Below are 15,253 nucleotides of genomic sequence, written 5' to 3'. Positions count from 1 at the left end.
CATACAGAGTTGCAGTATTCTGCTTAGTAATTCTTGTAATGTTTTGGTGGAAGGCGTCAGCCTTTCTTGTCACAGAACTCAAAATCCTTATTGTCCAATCAAACTAGTATTTCCATTCTTATTGTTCTTGAGTGCTTGGCATATATGATTTTTAATGCCATCTTTCTCTGTGTACCCCACACCTATAAATATATGTGTCCATTTAACTCTAAATAGCCTGCTGTCATATAAAGCATACATACACTTATCAATATATACTCTAAGGAGTATCTACCACTTGGGCAACATTGAGTGTTCTAAATGGTCCAAAGTTATAAATAAATCTACTTCAAATCTGCTCTGCTACCATAAGAGAGTAAATGAGCTTGTATACAGCTGGGAAAAAAGATGATATGTATATACTGCAACTACCTGGAAGACTTGAAAGGTCTAATTATATCTAAGTAAACCAAGAGAACCTCATAACAGCTATATTCTGTTGTAGAAGATATAGATGTGAATCTCTGCAGACAAAGAATTCTGCTATCTTTAGGGTCAAGATTTTGGAAGCTTTCTGAGATCAGGGATGAACAGGTTCTGCAAGCTTTTTGTGAAGGGGAAAGCTGCAGAATTCTCCTTAAACTTTAGGTAAGTCTGGATAAAGTTAAGCTGATCCATAAAATATTTGGCTGCAGGACCTGAATAGCCAAGCAGTCTGAAATGTGCCCTTTGGTGGTTTTACCACTGCTTTATACTACTCAGTTAACAAGACTGCAGCCTGAAGAGGCTGTAAACCCTTGCAATCTGAGAAAAAATACATGACAGACTGTGTAATGAGAACACCTGTGGAAGATCTGGCAAAGAGTCAGTGACTGACAGACTACGTGGTAGCAGCCCCAGCATGTGAAACTACACACTGACCAAATTCCCATCAGGGCCAGGCATGCATATTCTGGTTTGTCAACAACATCTAGCTACTTCTCGGGCAGTAACTACTCAAGGTTAGCACAGCTGAGGTAAGGAAATAGTACTAGTAGATTTAAGGGGCCCTTAGGATACAACGAATCGAGTCTTGTCTGGGCGTCCAACCTGTGCGTCTGACCCACGCCTCCAGCAGCCTCCCGTCAGTGACCCCTCCTCGCAGTTCCCGGGGCTCCCCGTGCAGTCTGTAGTGTAAGTCCTTTATTAAATCTATCCTGTTTAACCCCTCATAAACCTTGAGTGTCTCTCTCCACCGGTATCTGACCCTCTCTTGCCCACCTTGTGGTAACAGACTGCAAGGCCATTTAGTCTGGGGTTCCAACCTATTTAAAGGCCTTTTTTCATACTGCTAGTGTTGTTTAAATGGCTCTGGACAATATACTAGACTGCAGTCACCTCACACTTCTCTAATTGTTTTGCTTTTTTAATGGAATCTTCAAAATCCGTTGAAAGATTTCTAAACAAGAACTGATATTATCACCTGCATTAACAAAGCTGCCCTGACTGCACTGTACAGGTTTTAAGACCACCATGGATTATCATCTCCTCTAAACCTTTATATTGCACAGCAGCAGAATTTCACTCACATATCTTTGCTCACTTTATATCCATTAAAAGAAATCCCAAGTTGATGTAAACAGAGGATCTGTTGAGTCCAGACTACTGAGTGTGCAGTACTACAATCTGGCTAATCATCTTGGGCCCTGAGATATACTCATGTGCTCCAGGAGAAATTTCAGTAATCCCCAGACCCAAGCATCCTATCCAGACAGGACCCAAACATCCCAGCTTCATGGAGAGTTTGCAGATAACTTTCTAAACTTCACACAATGATTATACCTATCCTAAATCTGGAAAAAAATATGTGCTCTTGAGATAAGATAAAAGAAGCCTACCTTGGGGGGCAGGGCTCCAGGTTACAGGCCTTCAGTAGCTGTGGAGGACGGCGACTGCTTACACACAGCATCTCGTCTGCAGTGTCTCTGGTTTGTTTGTTCAGGCAGGTCACCACAGCCTCCTGGACACCTGCACACAGCAATACACAGTCAGGAGCCAGCTTACAATACTTACAGAGGCAGCGCAGGGTAGACAAGGTGCCAGCACGGATCCAGCTGGGCTGCTGTGGGGATTGCTGCACATCAGAAAGCTCAGGGTTGCCAGTTCAGACATTGCAACCAAGGTTGCAGGTAGGGAAGAGGCTATTTCCCAAATGGTAATGAGATGCTTGCTGTTTACATCCAAGTGCTCCACATGATGTTCTCTGAGGTCTCTGAGGATTCCCTGGCACACCTTTTCTGACTGACTAGAGAAAAATCTTAGCTCCTTCCTTCCCCTCTGTTTGAAAAAAACAAAACAAAGAAAATAAAATCCAAAACAGCCTCTATCTGAAATTCCTGTAGTTTCCCAGCCACAGTCATACATTCCTCACTGCACCTTTTGTATCTTGTGTCTGACTTCCCAGGCACCTGGGGAATGGCCCGATCAAATTACCGTGCTGGAGGCTGGGCTTCTACCTGTCTTGCTCTCAGTATCAGCAGCTATCTCAGTTAGGGTGAAAAGTCCCTAGGTTCGTTCACCATCTACTTTTTATTCTCAGAAAAAGGTCACTTAAAAATACTAGTGTTCTCTAGTCACTGATCCTTTTGCTATGAATGCAGCCAGGCTGTTTATTTGTCAGCCAAGTGGGCTAGGGTGTGAAGATGGCCTTGACATGGGCATGTTATATTTTAAGCAATGGTGTGACTGCTCTAAGTGCAAAAGAAAAGTAAAACAAGGTCATACAATTCACCTGCTCTCAACTGATCTCCTGCATCCACAGACCAGCAAAACTGCAGGGTATATCTGAGAGCTGGAATAGAACAGGGGTAGCTGCTGGGAGTAAGTGAGAAGTTGGAAGATTTGGTGATTATGCTAAACTTAGGAAATGCTTGGTGACACCAAATTTCTCCTGCACTCTTAGGCATGCCAATTACTTATCTCATACTTCCTATATGTAAAATAGGACTACTACAGTCTTTTGGATCAGGGGGTTAGAAAGCCAGAAGATCAGACATTGCAACACCATACACCCTACGTGTGTGGTGGATCTCCCTTATCCCCAGGAGGTCCGAGGATACTAATTTGTCTGAACTGCCTAAAAATCTACAGTGCTTCAAGCAAAGTGGAAGTGTGCTCTTTACATTCATTCTGACTTTCTGAGGTAGGAGAAGACTCGCTGAACTCATAACAATTACATCATCCACTTAAAACCAAGAATTAGTTTTCCAAAATATCTCCCAGTCTTTTGAGGACACCAGTGTTTACATATGTGTGTGTGTGTATATATATATATATATATATATATACACACACACACATACATATGAAGTGTTGGAAAAGCTTGAACAGCTCCAAGAGCAATATAATAGAACTGTCAATACCTTTTGCTGTTTCTGAAGCCAGAGTGCATGCCATTAGGCAAACAATGATATCATATTATTTTATGGGATTGAAGTGCTGCAACTCATTATAGCTCCAATACTATAGCTTGTCTAATAGCTCAGACCTCTGTATTCCTCAAATTATTCATGGACCCATTCCCTCATTCCCCTACAGGCTGAGGAGAGCCTCACAACAAAATGGCATGCTGAGCAATTTATTGGCTCCTTTGCAGTTGTACAAGCTTGTGCAGGGCATGCCTGAACATAGGCACTATCTCCAATATATTTAGGTGCTGAGGAGAAGGAGAAAGAAATTTGAAATTTATTGGATATGGACATTGATGTGGAAATTACCAAAGTCCTTGGAGTCAGCCAATATAGCTGTGGTTTTCCATACTTTTAAGCCATTTTGATATTCAAATAACCCCCCAAGATACTTTTTGAAAAATTTAAAAAGGATAGCCCACTGAAAGAATAAAATAAGTGCCAGTGACTCTTTTCTAGGAAAGGAAACCAAAGAAATATCTCCACATAAACACCATGTTCTCTGCCTCTTCATGTTCAATATTTTCCAACTCAGTCAGTTTTCTGTTTGATATGTTATCCTGTGCTATATGGCAAACAGAGGAATACGGATTCCCCTAGGACAGACTGCTCCTGGCTGCTGAATAGAGATGGTTCTCTAACTGATGGGATATGGCACTATGTTGAAGATATTGTCTCTACTTTGCAGTGATCACCAGTACAGGCCTAACTGCAAGATCAGAGTGATGATCACAGGGGAAAAGGGCTACTAATCCAGAGGTATGGAAAAATGGTAAAGTTATTTTATCAAACTCTGTGGAATGAAACCCCTGAGTCCTACTGCATGCTGGTGACATCGTTCGATTTGTTAGGGATAAGACTAACTCACCAGCTTGACAGTGTTATTTTTCTTTTCAGATCCAAATTTTTTAAGTCAAGTGTACTTCCACAGCTTCAATTCCTCCTCTCCTAAGTGTGTCACAAATGAGCTGCTGACTAGTGATTAACAATTACCTCCCCTCCTCCCAGCACTTTCACATTGCATGCTTCAGAGCTGACTATCCAAAAGTGATTGACTGAGAGTTCTTGAATACAACCTCTTCTCCACTTCTCAGAGACTTATGGTTTTCTTTAGCTCATAGAGCCAAGCTCTGATACTACTGCTCTTGACCTTTAAGTATTTGACCTGCCCCAAACCTCCCAGTGTGTTCATTCCCCATGCTTACTCATGACATCTAAATGATCTCAAATGAGATTGCCCATAATTTTAATCTATTCTACCAGCATTCTGCTTTGCATTATAATTCCCTTTAAGTGATTCTTATAATTTAAAGAGACCAGTACAGCCTGTAATCCTGTCTGACAGTATGGGTATTCTAATAAAAGATACCAGGATGCATTTAACTAGTCCATGGTTGCTAGATTGCCTATTGACAGAGGTGAATCCTCCAATAGCTTGTGCCAGGGTCTAAAACAACTGGCTTGCTCCAGCAGCAAACAAGAGTGCTCAAAATCATTTTCTTCAGCTTCTGCTTGACCTGAATAATCTTGCAGTGGGTGTGTCTCAACACACTGATAATATCTTTACTTCTGTTTTTGATAGGTCAACGCAGCAAGCTTTATATCAATGGATGGGTCACTGAATATTTACATCATCTAAAGACTTTCTAATATCTGTCAGAAACTTCACAGTACAGACATGATTAAAAAAAGGAGACATTTCTCCAGTAACTGAATTCTAAGCTCTATTTACTGCACAATATTATCAGAACAAAAAGTTTTAGAATTGCTTTCCCTAAAAAAAGAAATCAATTCTCAATGGGAAATTATAATACAAAAGAGTGCAAGGGTGGAACAGGAATCTAAGCAGTTTAAGTTCACTTTCAAAATACCATCAAATGAGATTTTCTGTGTTTATATCTACCAGAATAGAGTAATTGTTACATGATATTTGATGACAGCTCTGGGAAATGCAGGCACTAACAGCAGACTGAATGACTAACTAATTCCTTCTGGTTGCTACTTCTAGGAGGTGAAAGATTACTTCTGCATCTATACAATTTCTTCTCTTGAGACTACAAAAACAATAAAATTAGTTTGACCTGTCTTACACCTATGGTTACAAAAATATCTGACTTAGCATCTAATAATCTAGAAGATTTGGAGTTGATGTCAGGCACAGAAATCTTGGCAACAATTTTTGCTGACAACAGAAAAAAGATTAAATTTATAAAGCAAAATATATCTGTCCTATCAGAAAATCTATGTGAGTTATATTTGAAGAATATACACACAGTCACTCTAGTCACAGCAATGACTTCATTTCAAGAGGCTATTTATAGAAGCAATTCAGGTTTCAGTATTCACAGTGCAAACATGACAAGCATGACAAGTCATCATTGCTCACCATCAAATTCAATATATGACAGATACTCCTATAAAGTCAGTGTTTGTCACCACTTAGCATACATTAGTACTGTGTTTTCTTATGTAGAAAATGAAGCAATTGTGGTAATGGTCCGACTCTGACAACTGTATGTGAACTGCTCTAAATACTGAATACCATCCAGCAAGACAGAAGTAAGCTATGAAAACCTTTGCATCATTTTCTGTTAATTGTATTTAAGTTTGTAACTGATTACTGGTAAGTCTATACAGACGAAACTATTAAACATTCATAAATCACTGTGAGGTTTCCAGTTCTACAGTAACTACTCTGTATTTATATATAATAACCCTTTTTTTAAAGAGCCTGAAACTTGTCGTGTAAAGAGACAGCAGCTGCAGAAGTCTAAAGTTTAAAAATACTTGAGTGGGCACATTTCTTAGAACCAGCTAGACAAAATGATGGGAAAAAATGGATATCAGAGAATGGTGCATTAATATTCCATTATGTGGAACCTATAGCCTTGAATAACTTTGAGAAACTGCCAAGCCTGCTAGCTTCAGGCAATCATATGATTAGTGCTTTTTTACCATATGCTTTCTTTTGCTTTAGGATCCAGGCTAATATCAGGTAGTGATATTAGCTAGGGAACCAGCTGAGCCCTTAGGATTTCACTAAGCAAATGCAGCAGCAATGGCAGGACCATTTGCTTCCACATGTTTATGCTTATCGAGTGTACATCAAGAGATAAAAACTAAAAGTAACACCTCACTCTAGTCTGCATCACAAGACCACTTTAAGGTTCACTTTTTTGTGTGAGTGCGTATCTGAGTGATCAGCTGATACATGGAAACAGTACTATGAGATTCATTGATCCTTCATGGCTAACAGTCTGAGCATGGAGATTGAAAGCCCTGGGCCAAAATAGGAAATGCACACAGTGATTTTTAGAGTTTTCATTAATACCTTTTCAAATAGATGTAGCAAAGCAGCATTTCCAAGAGTGTTCACTGCAAAACACGCACTTAACAGGGAAAGCAAATCCAGCACAAAAACATTTTGCACTTACCTCCTCCACAGGACTCTGAACACTGTGTAAAGCCCTCATATTCCCAGTCATAGAGCTCGTCAAATTCCTGCAAGCTGCCATACAGCAGGTCAGTTTCCTCTGGGTTATACTCAGTTGCTTCCCCACTGCAGGGACCACTGTAACAGGCTTGCTGAGACACAGGTTTGGGGCCTTCACATTCATCAATGGGCAAGTCAGCCACAGACTGAGAGAAAGAAAGGAGCACCTGACATTTCACAAGCCGCATCTGGCTGCCCACTCCACAGGTGACACTACAGGCAGACCAAGCCTCAGGAATAAACCTGTGAGAGGAAGAGCAAGAGCAAGGTAAGTTACATCCTTAAACAACTGGGCAAGCAAAAGCAGTATAGTCCGGTCCAAGGGTTACAAGCCAAAATTTCATTTAATGAGTAACAAATGCTTCACCTCAACATACTGCTATTATGAAATACTCACGAAAGCCATGACATCTTATTGCCAAGCCAATGGCAACAGTGGATGGGCTCTCAAGTACTCATGTGGAGTATATATTTATATCCATGAAGGATCATGTATACTTAGAATGCCTAACTTGATCTCAAAAGCTCTCAAAGATACAAAAGCAGAGTATCCTGCAAATTCCCAATAAGCATCATGATCCTGCTAGTTACTTATTTCTAGCATCTAATCTAATTCATCTTGGCCTAATAGATATCATGGGTTTGCTATTAATAAGTACTGAAGAGACTGTTGTTATCAACTAGTTGCAATATCCTAGGACAAATAATTTCAGCCATTGTTCCTGTATTGCAGTAACTATCTGTAAGTCTTCATCTGAAGCCATATAAAGATAAAGAACATGCAATTCCTGCAGCTCTTTGTTCTAACACATTTCATTTCCCTCCCCATTAAAAACACGGTGTTCCATTTCTATTCTGGGTTTTCTCTTTTAAAATTCTGGTTGTTGCTTTTGTCTCTCAGATTAGGAGCTCTTATATACCCAATTTTTTTGCCTGTGAAGGTCCTTATACTCTTTAATCAAATCACCTTGCAACTCTCCTTATGATAAGCAAACAGACTGAGTTCCAAGTCTCTTGGTGCTGAGTATTTTCCTCGACAGTATAATAATATCCGCATTTTTCTGCATTGTTACCACTTTTTCAACATCTTAAAACTACAGTACTGGAAACTGCCTAGAATTTTACAAAAGTAATATCAAACAGATGGGTCACATTCAGGTCCATGCCACTTTATTACCCACTTTTTTAAACTTACCACACCTCATATTGAGGAGCTCATGGGGAGCTCATGAGGTTCATGGGGAGCTCATATTGATGCATGATGTTTCCTAAATCTTTTGCAAAACAGTGCTTCCAGGTACTCCATGACCTGCATTATTAGTACCTAGATGCCTGATGGTGGTGGTACTAAAACACAGCAGTAATGAATCCATGTTACAGACTGGTCCAGATCAGACTGTCTTGTCTTCATTATTAGCCATTCTGCCAAACTTTCTACCATGGGCAAATTCTACAGGCAGTGATTGTATAGGTACTTCAAGGGCAAAACCATAAAAGTGAATAGTTAGGTCTGGCACAGGTCTCTCAAGAGCCTCACAGGGAACTATCCTTATTAATAAAGTTTTTCCATTAATAGTAAGTGTTTCGGATCTGTTAGCCACTTCAAACTGAATGATTTTTTTACTGGCATTTTGCAGTGCTAATTTGGTAACAGAATGTTTTTTGTGATGGAGTCAACTGCTTGAGATAAATTTAGGTGTTTCAGCTCCAAAGCATTTGCATTAGCTAAGTTTGTCATGTAAACCAGAGTTTACAATACCTATTTTTGATTAAAATATTGTGGATATTACTAGAACTATCTCCCTCCCTTTGGTTTTCATTTAGATAGGCTGTACTAGAGTTTCACTACTTTGCTTGGGACTGAGGGCAATACACACATCTGTCTCTTTTACGGACTAGGGTTACTCATAGTTATAGGAAACTGATGCACAGTTCTCACCTTACAAATACCATGCACAGTCTGATAGGAAGAAAAAGAAAATTCTGTTTTAGGGTTAGCATTTTTGAAAGTGTTTTTAAGCACTTCCTTTTTAATCCACTGCCTTTGTCTAGGTGACATAAGGGCTTTTCCATCATTTTGAGGGAAAAAGAAGTCCAAAACCAAGCAAGAAAACCTGTCGTACCTCCCCACCCCCACACCAAAATGTACATGCCATGATCCCTGACCAGAGCAGCACGGTCTGCTAGAGCAGGCACTATGCATTTCTTTACCCACAAAAGGTCTGTCATCTTGTTATATACTTGGTATCTACTGCTACACAGGAAGTAACAGAATGGAAAGCAATGGATTGTATATGTTATTGGAAAATTTGAAACTCTTCATAATGCTGCTACAAAGACCACAGATTTCTCTCTGAAGCCTTGGAGAAACTGATGATGCAAAGTGATTCCATTTCCCTACTCTGAAACATCTTATCTTACTAATGCAAATAAAAAATTCAGTCATCTTTCAAATTAGATATCTTTCATTTTGAAAGGGTTATAGTCTTTGAATGTACAGGTTGGCCACTCATTTTCTGTAAGACTGTGCTACTGCTGTAATACTATTTTGATAGAGAAAACTTCCTGTCACAGATTGAAGAGTCCGTGTCAACCACAGTGGCTTAGAATTTTGATGGTTTAAATGGATAGCTTCTTGAGCTGACAAACTAAAAAGTAGATACCCTAGTCAGGTTATAAAAAGAGACATTGGATATGTTCATCAGACATTGTATTCCTCCTATTTTTCAACATCATGAGTTGTGTGTAACTTCATTTTGTTGAAAAGCTGCTGTATTCCAGACCAAAGGGGATTATATTTTCCCAGTGATTAAATCTGCTCATATAGAAAAACACAGAAACTTTACATACACACAATATTTACACATGATGTATATCACACATACAAACACAAAGGAACAAAAGAGAGAGGGAGCGAAAAAGAAGTTAAAACATTAATAAAGCAGACTGGATTCTTTTTGAAATAAGAGTTGATCTATAAATACCACATATTATTATTATATTATTTCACCCTAGTCAGCAACTCATAATGAAAACATTGGAATACCTTCAGGAAATTATATTTTATTCAGCTTTCTAGGCCCAAGTTCTACATTTTAAGTGATAAATTTGGAAGGGTAATTTAATTCTAATATAACTGTTGGCTGCTAAAACACACAGGGAACTGGTAGAGTTAATGGAGTTAAGAGCAGAAAAAAAGAAGAAAAAAAGAAAAAACAATAAGAAAAACCAAACAAAATCTCCATATAGCAGTGCCATTAGAAACTGAACATTTATATAATGTGAATGCATAATATAAATATACACCAGTTCTGAATTTTCCATCATCCTAAAAACAGGAAATTACAAAGGCTTTCAAATATCTTTGTGTGGTCATTAATTGCAAATTTTGCCAAATGGCTAGCATGAAATAAAGTATGGTAATAATAAATAGTCAATTCCATGGGTTTAAAGTTAGTTATTCCACATATAATGTATCTTGAGCTACATGGCATTGTGCTTTTCTATATGTTAACAACTGAGTCTTCTTTGAAGACAGAAGTGGTGGAGAGAAGTAGATACTTTAGAAAATAGGAAATTATGGAGTTGTTTCAGATGGCATTGCATGGTGTTTAATAAAATACTGCTTTTATAGTAATCCCTGTAATAACAACCATAATCAATAAGACAAAGGCATTACTAGTTGTAGTAATGTTGCAGTAGTAGCTGTGTGTCAGAGCCCAATCATGCTAGTCAAAATACAAAAAAGATGACTCCTGCCTCAAACAGATTACACAAATATTTTAAAGCTCTAAGTCTACTTCTCAGTGATTAGCATGTTACTACTGCATCAAAGGTAACCTTATTTTGTTCCTCTGCATAGCAAAAATGACTGCGCTTACTCCTCCAACAAAAAATACAGACAGTTAAGTGTGTTCTGAAAGCTCTGCTGAATATTTTAAAGAGGGCTCTTTTGCTCTCATTTTAAAGAGACCACTACTAAGTGCAGAAGTGAAAACCAGAAGGAGGGAAGATCATGACCTTGCTCTGTTATGACTGACCTAACAGTGCCTGCTGCTACTGAGCTGTTGGAGCACTGTGGATATCATGGAGCCCAGCTGGGGGAAGACAGAAAGGTGACTCTGCCTGTCACCCCCACTGGGCATCTCTGTAGGCAGCAGCACTGACACGTGGGGAAAAGAAAAGTGTTGGGATGGTCACAGTAGTTTCCTTGACTCGTTGGCACTTATTGTGATGGACCAGCAACCTTTTCCTATTACAGGACACCCTTGCAAAATAGAGAGTACAGAATTTAAAAGAGGCATGGTATTTTTCAGTAGCATTTGTTGGCTGTTGCTGTTTGACAAAGTACGCAAGTACACACACTTGCCCAGTTCAATTTTGTGAGGACAATTCACATATGTAGATACTAGTATCCACATTTGCACATGAGAACACCTCTTTCTTTTTCAAATAACAGTTTCTCTAATATTTTGTAAACTGCCTCTGCTTAAATTATACAAAGGGAATGCAATTAAAAATCCAGCTCTTGTAGCCTGAAATGTGCAGTGCAATGATCACTTATAAAAGCAACCCAAATGATGTTAAAATTTAAACTGTGAACAGTGATGACAATGGCAGTACTTAGTCTTAGGATTACAATAATTTGCCCTTTGAACTCTGGACACAGCTGAGGATTGCTGTCTATTCTACTCCGTGAAGCAATATAAAGGTAACTGCAAAAGACAGAAGAAGAGAAACACAAAGATTCAAGACTCAATAATAGGAGACCTTCCATCGACTCCAGTGGGTTCAGAACAGGATGCATACAGAGCCCTGCTGAGTTCTATGAAGATCTCCACATTCCCACAAACTCAGTCTAGGACTTGGGTTCCTGCAGTGCACCTTATGAAAAAAAACAACAGTGTATGCAGACTGATATAATTCAGTTATCAGTCTGTTAGAGAAAAATAACTTGTTTCTGCACTACAACTAAATTATATGTTGTCTTTTCTTTTTATTGCTTAATATTATTTTTTAAATCCATCATTGGGTAAATCCATGGTTCGGCCAAAGCCTCAGGTTCTAAGAACCACACATACTGGTAAGATCTGATGTTCAGAGACACAGACACCCCAATATTAAGGCATCTACAGATAGATACTACTGGGGAAACAATGTGTTAAATTGCTTGTCCTCAGAAATTTTCTGAGATAGAACTGGGAACTGAACTCATATCTCCAGCCTCCTCATCCTGAGCTGAAATACAAGCCCTCCTTCCTCTCCAGGAGAGGCCACCATTCTCCTGGATTTAGTATGAGGATAACACCACAGGATGTTCACACACAGAACTGGATAGTTTCTGGTGCCGTCATTCAGAGAAGTGAAACAGAGGTCATGACCACTTGTCAATAAAATCTCAAGTCTCCTTCTGTACAAGTAATGGCACCAAAGCCAGCTGCATAGGTCCAGTTATAATCTGAATGATTACAATCTGTCCCTTTAGAGTTTCCTTTTAATTTCGTTTGAATATGACCTTTTCCTTTATCCTTGCATCAAACCATTCTGTACTGTTGGTTCTCTCCTTTAGTTCATTGTTGGTTTTCTCCCCAGGGAAAGATAAACTGATTCTGTCCTACATAGACAGTACATATAAATCCTAAGTAGTGACAACTCTCTAAAGGGATTCTCTGAATGAAAAGATAGAAATTATTACCTAATGTTAGGCTGCCACACTTTCAATCTTCCCTGTGACTGACCACACTGATATTCTCATTGTATGCAATTAGAGCTTGATATGGAAAAATAAAACATCTGTAGGCAGTTTTAAAATCACTTTTTAACCTATGAATTAGGTACAAAGATCAATATGGAAATTATTTATCAGACAAAAGACAATGAATTGCCTTACACAACTTTGGAAACACAAATAATTACTGAAAAGTAAGAAACAGATATTGAGTGACTGACACACTGGCCTCTCTGTCCATATCCAGTTCCCTGAGGGCGCCATTCCCACTGACGCATGTCAGGAATTTCCTTTTGTTTCTTCCGGAATCATCCCCATCACTAATATGGTGCCATCTGGCATCCAGATATTGTTTGCCTTCTTTTTTTTCCTTATTTTATGGCTAGCATCAAGGTTATTTATGGCAATATCTTAAAAGCCGGGCATGGTGTTAATGTACAAAAGCATTTTTTGAGAGCTGGAGACAGAAATCTTTTAAACACCACCCATAAAACCTATTTCATTATACATAGAAAAGCCTCATGCCTTTCTAATCATGACTGCTGCTCCTTCTGACTCTTGCTGTCACACTGTGCTGGTGTAATGGTCTCCAGTGAAAGAGGTCAGATAGAAAGATATTGTGGCTCTTCCCTTATAACATATTTCTAAGGAGTGGAGAATGGTCTTTTCAGAGATGGATCACAATAGCAGCACAATACATATAACAACAACAAGGACTTCTCATCTTGCACCTTTGTCCTGCCAAAGATCATAATGTTTTTTTCTAACCAAAAGTATTTCATAACATCCCATAACATCTCCCATAACATCCTCATAGACAAGCTCAGGAAGTGTGGGCTGGATGAGTGGACAGTGAGGTGGATTGAGAACTGGCTGAATGGCAGAGCTCAGAGGGTGTGATCAGCGGAGCAGAGTCTAGTTGGAGGCCTGTAGCTAGCAGCGTCCCCCTGGGGTCAGTGCTGGGTCCAGTCTTGTTCAACGTCTTCATCAATGACCTGGATGAAGGGACAGAGTGCACCCTCAGCAAGTTTGCTGACGATACAAAACTGGGAGGAGTGGCCGATACACCAGAGGGCTGTGCTGCCATTCAGAGAGACCTGGACAGGCTGGAGAGGTGGGCGGAGAGGAACCTCATGAAGTTCAACAAAGGCAAGTGCAGGGTCCTGCACCTGGGGAGGAATAACCCCATGCACCAGTACAGGTTGGGGGTTGACCTGCTGGAAAGCAGCTCTGCCGAGAAGGACCTGGGAGTGCTGGTGGACACCAAGTTAAGCATGAGGCAGCAATGTGCCCTTGTGGCCAAGAAGGCCAATGGTCTCCTGGGGTGCATCAGGAAGAGTGTTGCCAGCAGGTCGAGGGAGGTGATCCTGCCCCTCTCCTCAGCCCTGGTGAGGCCCCATCTGGAGTACTGCGTCCAGTTCTGGGCTCCCCAGTACAAGAGGGATGTGGCACTACTGGAGCAGGTGCAGCGAAGGGCTACAAAGATGGTTAGGGGACTGGAGCATCTCTCTTATGAGGAAAGGCTGAGAGAGCTGGGCCTGTTCAGCCTGGAGAAGAGAAGGCTGAGAGGAGATCTTATCAATGTGTACAAGTGTCTGAAGGGAGGGTGTCGAGAGGATGGGACCAGACTCTTTTCAGTGGTGCCGAGCGACAAGACATGAGGCAACAGGCACAAACTGAAACACAGACACTTCCATCTGAACATGAGGAAAAACTTTTTCACTGTGAGGGTGACAGAGCACTGGAACAGGTTGCCCAGAGAGGTTGCGGAGTCTCCTTCTCTGGAGATATTCAAAAGCCGCCTGGATGCAATCCTGTGCAATGTGCTCTAGGTGACCCTGCTTGAGCAGGGGGGTTGAACTAGATGATCTTCAGAGGTCCCTTCCAACCTCAGCGATTCTGTGATTCTGTGATTCTGTGATACTAGTTCTGTCAAAAATTAACATTTAATTGGCCCCATTTAGGCATGCAGCAAGTCAAACAACACAGTCGTAACAGTTGCCTCTAGCCTTCAAGTGGCTGAATCATTTATGAGTAATTCCTTGAGCAGCAGAACTAATGAGAACTGATTTAACATGATTTAACATGTATTTGTATTTGAAGATTGAGCACCCAAGTGGATTCTCTGGTGACTCTTAGGGACTGAGCTCACTTAGAAGCCTTTCCTTCAATTGGGGAATTAATAGAGTGTCATTTTTCTATCTAGTTCCATGAAACATGTGGTAAACTACTACCACTAAATTTCCTGGTGAATATTAACCAAATTTGACAGAGGGGTAAAGTTCTCAGTGATAACTTTATCCCTCTGTTAATTTCAGTTAATAACAATAAATTCAGACATTAGTGAGGGGAGAGGAAGGCAACCGACAGACATATACAGACAAAATGAAACTGTAAAACTTGCTTCCTTTGGAAATTGCTAAAGAAATAAATAATGGAAGGCGCTATACACAGATTAGAGAATGATTATAAATTACAGGTGCATGGACAACATAACAAAAAAAATCTAAGTTCATAACTCACAGTTTGTAATTTCGTAACAAAAATCTCAATCAATAGAAAGTTACCAATTGGTGTGTTTGTAATTCTTACACAGCTGAAAGAACA

At 39.9% G+C, this 15,253-nt stretch overlaps 1 protein-coding gene across 1 annotated transcript in view; it reads right to left on the bottom strand.

Annotated features, from left to right (window-relative positions):
* The window catches only part of ADAMTSL1 (ADAMTS like 1), a 199,956-nt gene that overhangs the window by 77,092 nt on the left and 107,611 nt on the right, over positions 1-15,253 (bottom strand). The window contains exons 13-14 of the mRNA XM_067315970.1: positions 6,860-7,161; positions 1,857-1,986 (exon numbers count right to left, since the gene is read on the bottom strand). Of these exons, the coding sequence (XP_067172071.1) occupies positions 1,857-1,986; positions 6,860-7,161 (432 nt within the window). The remainder of the gene's footprint in view (positions 1-1,856; positions 1,987-6,859; positions 7,162-15,253) is intronic.

This window comes from Apteryx mantelli, chromosome Z (genome assembly GCF_036417845.1).
Source record: "Apteryx mantelli isolate bAptMan1 chromosome Z, bAptMan1.hap1, whole genome shotgun sequence".
Classification (NCBI taxonomy): Eukaryota; Metazoa; Chordata; class Aves; order Apterygiformes; family Apterygidae; genus Apteryx; species Apteryx mantelli.
The sequence above is the reverse complement of the archived record's forward strand: the minus strand, read 5'-3'. Positions and strand labels throughout refer to the sequence as shown.